Source organism: Conger conger, chromosome 17 (assembly GCF_963514075.1).
Source record: "Conger conger chromosome 17, fConCon1.1, whole genome shotgun sequence".
NCBI lineage: Eukaryota > Metazoa > Chordata > Actinopteri > Anguilliformes > Congridae > Conger > Conger conger.
In genome coordinates, this window is record NC_083776.1 from 19,377,086 (window position 1) to 19,387,984 (window position 10,899).

At 43.7% G+C, this 10,899-nt stretch overlaps 1 protein-coding gene across 1 annotated transcript; it reads right to left on the reverse strand.

Moving 5' to 3' along the window:
- Positions 1–3,507: 3,507 nt before the first annotated feature.
- Positions 3,508–10,072, reverse strand: tent5c (terminal nucleotidyltransferase 5C). Its single transcript, XM_061226806.1, has 2 exons — positions 9,938–10,072; positions 3,508–8,461 (listed from the first exon to the last, which is right to left on the reverse strand). The coding sequence occupies exon 2, from the start codon at positions 8,443–8,445 to the stop codon at positions 7,285–7,287; it is 1,161 nt and encodes a 386-aa protein (XP_061082790.1). The 5' UTR covers positions 8,446–8,461; positions 9,938–10,072; the 3' UTR covers positions 3,508–7,284.
- Between the last annotated feature and the right edge of the window lie 827 nt (positions 10,073–10,899).

Sequence of the window (10,899 nt, forward strand, 5' to 3'; positions counted from 1 at the left end):
CCTACTCCTCACAAGTCAACAGAGCAGTTTCACTTGAACTCAATGCTTCACTCATCAGCACACAGACAACTCCTCTGCTCAGCAAAAACATTCACACCACAGGTCGGTCTTAGTAAATTAATCCTAATCTTGTTCATGGAAACCTCGTAAAATTAGAATGCAGAAATAAATACATAAAACATGTAAACATGTTGTTTACAAGACTGTTTTCATCACAGACTTATAGTGCAGTCCGTAGGTATTTGGACATTGGCACGTTTTTTGTTGCTTTCACGCTGCACTACAGCAAACAAACAGTAATGAAATAAAACAATGACTGTGGATTAAAGTGCAGACCTTTAATTTGAGGGCATATTGGGTAAATGGTGTAGGGATTCTACCTGTTGTGCACTGTATGTGTACCTTATGTGCATAAAATGATAATTATATGCACATAAGTGTATCAGTGAAATAAGTGTATAAGTGTATCAGTGAAAATATAATTTCACTGATACACTCCCACAGTGCCTGCCTTACAGCAAATTCCCACCCCATTAACAGATGATGTTAGCATAAGCTGTCACTATTGCTTAAGTAACAACAGTCCAAAATATGGCAAGAAGCTGGCAAGGAAAGCTGAAAATGCTACAGATTGTGACATCAAATCTTTTGTAGTAAAATAGTCATTTCCTTGTGGGTCCAGTTTTTCCAGTTCTGCTAGAAAGAAAAATATTACAGTGCCCCATCAAGAGTACAGGTACCCCCTGGACAGTGCACATAGCCCCTCGACAGTGCTGCAATACCCCATAAACAGCGCACGTACCCCCTCGACAGTGCACGTACGCACGTGATTATGGTAACACTTAGATAAGGTTACATCAATTGACATTTACTAATGTAGTTGTTAACTACTGAGAAATTTGTGTTTATGGATTTGTCCATAATCAATTGATGTCAGCAACTACATTAGTTAATGCCAATTCATCCTGGAATGTATAAAACACTTATTGCATTTGCAAATGGTTAACTAAATTATAAATGTATTCTTTGGTTTGCTTATGTAAAAATATTCATGTAACTAATTAAAGGTACTAATTAAATGTGTTTGTTCTTCAAATAATCCATGCCAACAACTAAATTAGTTAAGGCCAGGTCACGCAACTTCATTGTAAATCGAGACCACTATTATTATTATTATTATTATTATTAACCCTTTGTAACAGAGGGGCAGTGCTTTTGAATAGAGCAAATACTCCCACCTGCTCAGGTGTACTTTTGAATATCTATGACCCTGAACCTAAAATAACGCTCGGCAGCATCAGTAGTGTTCACAGGACAAGGAGACCCATTCAGCACCTGCGTGCTTCCCATAGCCTTTTACACGCCCCCCTACCCACACCAAGAGCCCCCACCCAAAAAAGAGCGAGGGACAGCATGAATGGAAAAAGCCAAGAGCCTCTGAAGGACCAGTACAGGTGAACCGATGCGTCAGTCAGCGCTACACACGCACATGAATTTCACATTAGCGCGCTCTCCATTGTGTTAAGGGGCTTGACCGTGGTCTGACGATGTCGCAAGTGCGCATTGCTCGTATGACTCACACGGTTTTAAGGGTCACGGTGGAAACTGAAAATAACCAGAGCGAGTAAGAGTGGCTGAGCGCACGGCGCACAAATCATGTCGGAGTTTAAAGAGTAGACTCCGCGCGCACGAAACCCCGACGGACCGTTTCAAAAGCGGCTACGGGGAACCCGAGCAGCTGGACTGTGGTCTCTTTTACATCACAAGGCAGATTAGAGAGAGCGAACTCCACCGCACCGGGATTCCCTCTGAAAACTGCACTTTAGCCCTTTCACTTTAGTATAACACAGGTGATTTTGTGGAGATTACACCATTTTATTTGCATAAATACGAGCAACATTTGCTGTCCCTGCTGATAGTTAATGGAAGCCATCGCTCTTTATCAAATTTGTCCAGCACTCAATTCAATGCCATTCAATTTTCGGGACCTCGCCTGAATGAATAGTTTTAAAGCACACACTAATTAAGGATAACAGATTGATAAAAGAGAGTAGCAAAGTTCAGTAGGGACAGCTGACAATGGGCAGGTTCCACAAAATTCCTTCTGTTAATACCAAAGTGAGAATCCCTTAAAGGTGTGAGGTTACCTAATATTTATAATGTGCCTTTCATTTAAAATAAAATCTCAAGGCACTACAGAAAAGAGAACTAGATCTAAAATGTACACAAAGAATAATAAAATAAAATTAAAAAAACATGAAATTAGAATGTTCTTGACTAAACATTCAAATGCAGATGTGACAAGACATTTTTCTTGTTAATAATGAACCAAACTGTTGACTTGGGCATGTCCAGGGTTTCAGCAATGTTCATGACTGGTTGTCATTTCTGAGCCTGATGACGGCCAGCTTAATTTGCTTCGGCGCTGCAGCCCTCATGTTGTCACCCCAGCAACAAGCTCTAAAGGCAATCGCAAAGTCTAGAATGAAGACTACACATCAACAGCTCTCTTCAGCATTCACCAACGACACAAATGAATATACCTGCCTAACAAGAAAAAAAATAAACATCTGTGAAGCCAATTCGCACCTTAAAAGGGGGAGTAGTAGTAGCTGTCTAAACGGTTTGGAGAATATGGATGAAAATACCGTCAAATTTAAGCCGACATTGTGTATTTCGGCCTCATTGCCATCGTATCCTTTCAAACTCAAGAGTGCTAGAGTACAATACCAAAATAACAAAAAATGTGTCACTGTCGGATGAATTATGGCGCTCACTATACGCTGTACAGCAAGGGTGAGGGGCAGTGTGTTCACAGGTCAGGTCTTATTTTTACCATCCTTCCTAGAAACCTGCTGCCGTGTTAAAGCAGCGTGACGGAGGGAGCAGGTGGCCCGGGGTGGAGCGGGTTCACCTCTCCACAGGAAGTAACACGTAATGTAAAAATGGGTGAAACTTCAGCGGAGAGGAGAACCCGACAAACACTGCACTCGCAGAAGGGTTCCATATCCTATATTCAATGTCAGAAGATTAACAGCCTGCTTTTAATCATCGTGCTTACAAATGTCGATGAATATAACATTTCTGAAGCTGAAAGTGATTTATGCAGCACATTTGGTGTAATATACAATGATGCACACACTTCTTTAGAAGTAAGATTGGCATTGTGAGTTAGCTAGCTATCCAGCTAACTAGTCAGTCTTTGGATTTGCTTATATTTTGCTTATGCAATAGTTATAGTAGCCAATAAAATTCTTAAGGAACTATTTTTTATTGAAGTGAATATCATCTAAAATTGCCATTACTTGATAAATAGCCTTGCTATGTAGAACTATTGTACTAAAAACAGTATGAAACTCAAGGTTGTGCCGTTGTACTCGTACCAACGACTGATTCACAACCGTGACAGTATGCAGAACACCAGCACTCCCCTCGACTAACCCCAGGCAGACAAAGAGGCCTCCAAAACGAAAAAAGCTTGAAGAAAACACCATCGACAACTGGAAGTGAGTTCAAATACTTTATTCATTTATTCGCTGTTCATACACTTCCCGAAGTACATTTCCATCCAGGGAAAACTAAAGTGAGTGGGAAAAGTGCTAAAAAGAAAATGGCAGATGTGCATCAGGAAGCAGATGCGGGCTTTGCTTTTGCATTAACTATTTTACGGAATGGAGAGAATTTCATACGCCTCCATTTCAACCTGGCACTCGAATTAGAATGCGCAAAGGTAAGCTTGCAAACGCATACACAAAGCGCACACAGGCTGCCTACGACTCCAAAAACCTTAATGCAAAAGCGCAAAAAAAAAAAGAAAAGAAAAAAAAAAAGTCACAACCGGTTTCTAACACTTATCCCACATGCAAGATCTGCAAAATAACACCAACCACACTTCACCTCCCCAAACAGCATGGTGCTGCAGCGTAGCTCCGTTCACACTCCGAGGCATGAAGCCAGGTAGGCACAGGGAAAGCACACTTTAAACATGGCGGGGGGGGGGGGCAAAATTCACACAATTTCATATGGAATTCCCACATTAAAGAAAGAAAAAAAACAACAAAAAACGAACAAACCAAACATCTAAGCCATAAGACTGTGTACAGCGTGCCTTTTTTTTTTTTTAACACAAAGTAAAATCGTTTTGGCAAAGAAATCACAAACACGACTTTATTGTTGAAACGTAGATGACCCCTAGAGAAGCAGGTGACCGAGCCAAGTGTCGTCGGCTTAAGTGCATCTCGACAAGACAGACTTGTCGTTTCCCATTACTGTGCAAACAGAGAGGAGATCCCCTTTCCCAGAGGGCCAGAGAAACCTTATTTGGACTTGGGACCGTCAGTGGCCATTTCACCAAACTATGCCGGCGTTTCTGCAACAGACAGGTCCGTCACAGGAAACCCTCCAAAATATGGGGGGGAATTGGGGAAAACAGTTCAAACGGTCACTAATGCAGAGGTTGTGGGATAATTTCTATCGCGAAGTCCCAAAACTCTGTAAAATTCACCGTAAAAAGCTTAATCCAGAAAAAGGTGTGGGCAAATAGCCCTGCATAAGTCACAGATACCTCCCTGAGATGTTGTCTTGCAGCCACCCCCTCCTCCTCCTCCTCCTCCTCTTCCTCTTCCTCCAGCCTCATGTACTGCAATCCTCACTACATTCAGAGCTCTCCCACCCAGGAGATACACAGGGCTTTAAAGTGCTTTAAAAGTCCGGCTCCTCATCACTCCACGTCAGGGATTTTATTCATTCTTATTTATTTTTTTTACTTCTTTGCTTTTGCACCTCAAGACTTTGGCAACAGCAATAAGCAAAACAACAAAGACAAAAAAACAAAGCAGCATTCACGCAGCCCTCGACACAAGTGAAAACATACGCGTTAGAGACGCGGAATTAAGACGGAACGGGACACGTTTTCGGGCGCTGGAATGGGAAGGGCGCTTATGGTGTCGAAAAGCCTGGCGAGTAAAAGTAGTACTACAGAAATACACCCACACACGATATGCATTTGCTTGAACCAGATCCATATTCAAAGTCACTCAAACCCCAATCCAGTTATGTGGGTATCACACCTAATATTCAACCCAATGCAAAACTCTCGCTCATGACATGCCAGTTCTGACACACACAAGAATAGTAGAAGGGAGGGAGAAAGAGAAAGCTTTCCTATGTATAAACACTTAAAAAAAAAAAAAAAATTAAAGAAAAAAATCCTTATCTACACCTCCCTGAAAACAACCAGCACAACATTAAGGCACTTTTTTTCCCTTTTTTTCCTGCTTCATCACTAGAACATAGACTTTGGTCAACACTAAATCTCCCAACACACACACACACACACACACACACACACACACACACACACACACACACACACACACACACACACACACACACACACACACACACACACACACACACACACACACACACACACACACACACACACACACACACACACACACAAAACCTTCAAACCTGGGCAAGCTGACCTAGGGGCATGCCCGACTCTCGCAGAGGGGATACAGTGACCCTGTCCATCAAATGGTGTCATGTTTAAAAAGGCTCGGTCACGCCCTGTGGGGAGCACAGATAAGGGGAGAAACTGCTTTATCTGGGGCACAGCACGTTTGAACAAGCTGCAATGTACCGGGGCTAGCTAACGTGCACCTCAGGGGCCAGTCAGAAATGGGTTAAGGAGTTAAAGGGAAGCTGACGTTTCTCTTAACTAAAGGGGGAAAAGTGGTGGGCTCTCCGGCAGGGAGTAGGAAGCGTTTTTCTGGTGGCACCGTTCTGCTGCATCAGACAGCCCCCCCGACACCCTACTCAAATTATGCCATTTAAAAAAAAAGTGTTACTATTCTGCTGAGAAAACTAGGCGCCCTTTCAAAACTGCTGGGTCACGAGAAGTTTAGCGGGGAAGGTATGCGGCTCGGGTCCGACCGGGGCACCACAGTGCGGACGTCAGCGAGACGGCCTCACAGTCCATGAAGAGCAAGTCTTCTAAGGAAAGAGCAGTGACTACGCAGATCTCAAGTGTGCTTTTCGCAAACTCAACACCTCCAGATCGGACAGATAATCTATTTTTAGCCTTTTCAAACACATTTTACACAAACTTACAAACTAGACTCCTCTGCCGAAATCGGTGCTGGGACAAGCCCCAGCGTACGCACGGCCGGGCCCGGGGGGGGGGGGTGGGGGGTGGGGGGGGGTGAGTCAGCCCCGCACATGCGCGGCGGTCGCCGTGCCAACCCGCCGCATACCGCACCGCTTCTGAAGATAATTATAGACGTCCGCGGCTGCCATTGGCTGGCCGTCGCCGAACCCGGCGTCCCGTTTCAGTAGACGGCGGCGCAAAAAAAGGCCGGGGAGAGATTCCCAGGGGATCCGCCGAGATCCTTTTACGGTAAAGCCACAGGCCTACACCCACAGCCCCAGCCCAACCCAGGGACCCGCGCGCTATCGCTAAGGGCAAAACCCAGCCGAGTGAAGTCTACATTCAGAGTGCAACACCTACACTAACCCCACCAGGGAAGAAGGCAGAAATGTGATTATTATTTTTTCCCTTTTTTTCTTTTTTTAATTAACAAGAGATTCTTTTTTTTTTTTCTTCTTCTTCTTTCAAATAGACATTTTCTTTCCACTTCAAATGTTTTGGGGGATCAATAGAAAGGTTATGTTAAGTCAATTTACCAGCCAAAATAATGTAGAATATAGGCTAGATTACAATGTCCACCCAAACAAAAAAAACCTTTTTTTTTTCTCCCCGGTTTCTTGTGGAATACAAACACCACCTGTGATATTTGAGTTTTTTTTCCAACTTTTTAAACTTTTTTTTAATTTTTTTTTTTACACCCCCGGTTTTCAATTCATTACACACAGAAGAAATCCAAGTCACAGGATTCCTGCAATAACAACTAATATCCTTTACCCCCTTTCCTTTCATTTTTGGGGGGGTGGTGGGGGAGGGGGGTGTCACCAAAGACACTTTTTTTTCAATTGGACATTAAATTACTCTTCACATTCAGATTTGCAAAAAAAAGACCTTTTACAACCTGAGAAGACAAATTATGTCAAAGAAATGCAGAAAACAAATAACACTTAAAAAAAAGTCACATTGGGTCCATTCTGTGTCACCTCTGTAGAGAAGGAATGAGGGAGGGGACTAGGGCAGGGGGAGGGTAGGGAATAAATGCTTGTCCTTTTAAACAGATCCTTTAAACCTACAGAGCTAGATAAGACTTATCTGCCATTTTGAGTCAGTGACCTTTCCGTTCGTTTCGCCCATCAGTTACACGGCAGCCATGTTGGAATTGACTGGTTGCACGAGGCCACGTAGTAGTTACTGAAATTGGGGTCTCTGACGTAGGGGGCAGGCTGGTAGTAGCAGGTGACGCTGGAGGCGTCGGGAATGGCGTTCTGTTCCGCCAGCACCCGGAAGGCCGTGAGGGAGATGAGGCTGAGCGTCTGCCGCCTCTCGTGTCCCATCAGGCACACCGTACTCTCGTTGACCACCCGGCGCAGGATCATGAGGTAGTCGTACTTGCTCTTCTCCTCGCCGATGAAGTGGCTCTGCAGGTAGGCCTCCAGCTTGCGCTGCTGCTCGCGGATGTCGGGGAAGTCGATGAAGAAGCGCGAGCACATGTAGCGCTCCAGGGCCTTGAACTCGTCCTCGTCGGTGGGCTTGAAGTCCCGCACCAGCAGGTTGCAGTACTTCAGCAGGCCCCCGCCGCGGATCTCCTCCGGCCTCTTGGTGGCGATCAGCTTGTTCTTGAGGTGGTCGAGCGACGCGCCGAAGTCCCCGTACACGCTCTCGCCGACCACCGTGGGGTGGAAGTGCTGGGACATGGGGTTCTCTGACACCTCGTAGTAGGAGAGCAGAGTGTCCAGGATGATCTGGAAGGAGTCCACGCTGAACTCGAACTGCCGGCGGATCGAGTCCACGAACTTCAGCTCCACGTTGCGGCCGTTGTTGTTCGAGAGGGAGATCAGACTCCACCTGTCCGTCTCGGTGTAGACCTTCACCAGTTTCTGCACGTAGGCCTCTTTCAGGGTCATGGGCGTGATCTTCTCCTTGTTCACCCCCTCCGGCAGGAAGTCCAAGAGGGTGCTTAAAACCACATCTTTGATGATCTGAAACTCTGCTTCTTGCGGGAGGTCGACCCTGAAAATGACGTCCAGGTCCTTGTAACTCCACCCATTGTCCTGCACCAACACGTGGCTGGCTGTGGAGCCATTCAAACGCACTTCTTTGACTTTTATTCCTTTTTGCTCCAGCTGGTTTCGGACCATCTGCACAATGTCCTTCAGTCGCACCTCCAAGGTGGGGAAGTTCCCGCGGCCATGGACGGGAACAGCCTCGGTAAGCACGTCGTTCAGCCGACTCACCTGATCCCAGGTCAGCACACTGCACGGCTCACATCCACTACTGCCCGTAGCTTCTGCCATGTTATCCACAAGATTTCTTCAAAACAAAATAAGGTGGGGGGAGACGAACAGGAAATTACAAATACAGACAGTCGAAAAAAATGGTTCTAGCGACAACAAAAAAAGCATATGCGTCCAATTCAAAAACTAAATTTAACTGACTTAACTAGCCATACGGTTAGAGCACGCGCAGGCAACTGAATAATACTGCAAACCAAATATTCCCGATTGACTAACGAATATAAATGACAATGAATGCATTGGATATGGTTAAAGGCACAATTCAAAGCAACTAGATCGCAATGCATCGCCGTAGTTCCAGAACGTCAAGCTTGCTTTTATTGCACGCCTCCCAGTGAAAACCTTTTCACGTCACTTAGTAAAGCCAAACCAACTTTACATTCGCCGGGCTCTACGGTGCTCCCATTTTACTAGTAAATTGATGCATGTTAAACTGAAAAATAATTTGGTAGCACATGCACGAATGGCAAGGCATTAACTTGCTATGCCCCTCGATCGTAGGTGTACATGTGCTCATGTTAGGGTAGAGCCCTGATTAGGTAACGTTAGTTATCAATCGTATCTTAGACATCAAAACGCGCTATACGCCGTTCAACTAACGTTAGGTTTACCCAATAGAAGAATTAGTTAGTGTAACGTTAGATGGCACTTACGCTATCTACTTAATTCTTAAGTCACCAAAATGCAAAAAAAGAAATGACTTGCCAACTAGGAACTTGTTTGACATCCAGTTAACACAGTTAAACTAATGTCTGTGGTACTACCTTTACTCACCAGTAAACTAACCTTAAAAGTTAGCTAAAGATAGCTAACGTTGGACAGGGGAACGTTGAGAGCAAAAGTGTAACTTAACGTTACATCAACTCTAACAAACCGTAGTGCATGCAATCAAACCTAACAGGGAACTTACTGACATTATAAAAAGCATCAGGTTAGCCAGTCATCTCGTGTAACTAACGTTATAGCTGGCCAGCTGGCAAGCAGAAATATTGGCTTCACGATAGTACGTTATGTCATAGTGCCAGCAAGCCAGCGGCATCCACCGAGCTAGGAAGCAAATTTAGTCTTAGAAGAGCAAAGGAAACTCCAGGGCATCTGCAAGCTTTTGAAAAGAAGTAAGTTAAGACGACCATTCAGCCACGATCTTGTTAACTAACAAAACTAAAGTCTATTTTATTTGGTTACTCGTGTAACGCGCGTTGCTCTACGGTTATGCAACCCGAGTCAGTAAACTAGACACACCATCTAGCTATAGCCATTCAGAAATGAATGAAAACCCACATTAAACACTTAAGTGTTTTTTTTAAAGTTCCTAATAACGTTGCACTACAAAGCCAGTTGGTCAGATGAACCAAATCGCCCTTTTCCGAATGTACTGTGCGGGTAACTTAATTTAGAATTTAGCTAGCTAACATCTTGCTCGATAGCTCGACGATGGCGTGATTAGAAGGCAACAGCGTGGTCCATCAACATAAAAACATATTATACTTACTATGCAGACGAAATCCTCTCAAGGCATTCAAATAGACTGACACGATATACTAAAACTGCTCCTGGATATTGGCGTCCAACCTCACTCTACGAGCCACACTGTACTGTACTGTGACCAGGAGAGAGAAGCGTGTTCTTATATGCCGAAGAACGCCCGTGTGAGAGAAAAGGTCCAAAGCTTCGCAGTGACGCACTACTTTCCACAAATACATCTATACTTGTAAAATAATATTGACATGTATTACTCGTATTAGCGCAGTTCACAAAACAAAATGTTTCTGATATAGAAATTTTAGCAATTTAATCAAATAAGGTAAAGCGCTGCAGATTAAGTGTAAAAATAATCGTATGCTCGTATCAATACGCTGAAGTACACTTGTGATTGGTCGACAGAATTTTGTGTTGCTAGGTAACTGTAGCGTTTGCAAGATTTAAAAGGTGTCTGGCGGCAGGCCGACCAAACAATCTGTCAATATGAAACAACAACAAAAATGAACAAAAACAACAACAAATATATTTAAGGAGTACAAATAGTTAACTATGCAGCATTATTATTATTATTATTATTATTATTATTATTATTATTATTATTATTATTATACAATTTTTAAAATAATATATATATTTTTTAACCCCCCTTCCCCCCTTATTGGAAGACCTCTTTATTTCATTAATAGAAAGAAAGGCAGTGAACAGAATAATAAGCAAGGTGGATTATAAGGAAGACATGGAAAAGTGGGTTAAATACTAAGTCCGAATCATAAGTACTTATCAATCTTTTTTTTGCCTAAACCACTAACAGTGAATGTCCCCCTAACCCCCCCCCCCCCTCCAAAAAACCAAAACACATTCCCTTCCCCCAGCAACTATGAAGCATTATGCTAACACAGTAGTACGCAACATTAATACTACAGTATTGTTTGCCAATAATGTAGTATTTGTGAGCAGCATTGTTATTGTCTT

Excerpts from the sequence above, each read along its gene's own strand:
- tent5c (XM_061226806.1), bottom strand. The coding sequence starts at position 8,445 with ATGGCAGAAGCTACGGGCAGTAGTGGATGTGAGCCGTGCAGTGTGCTG.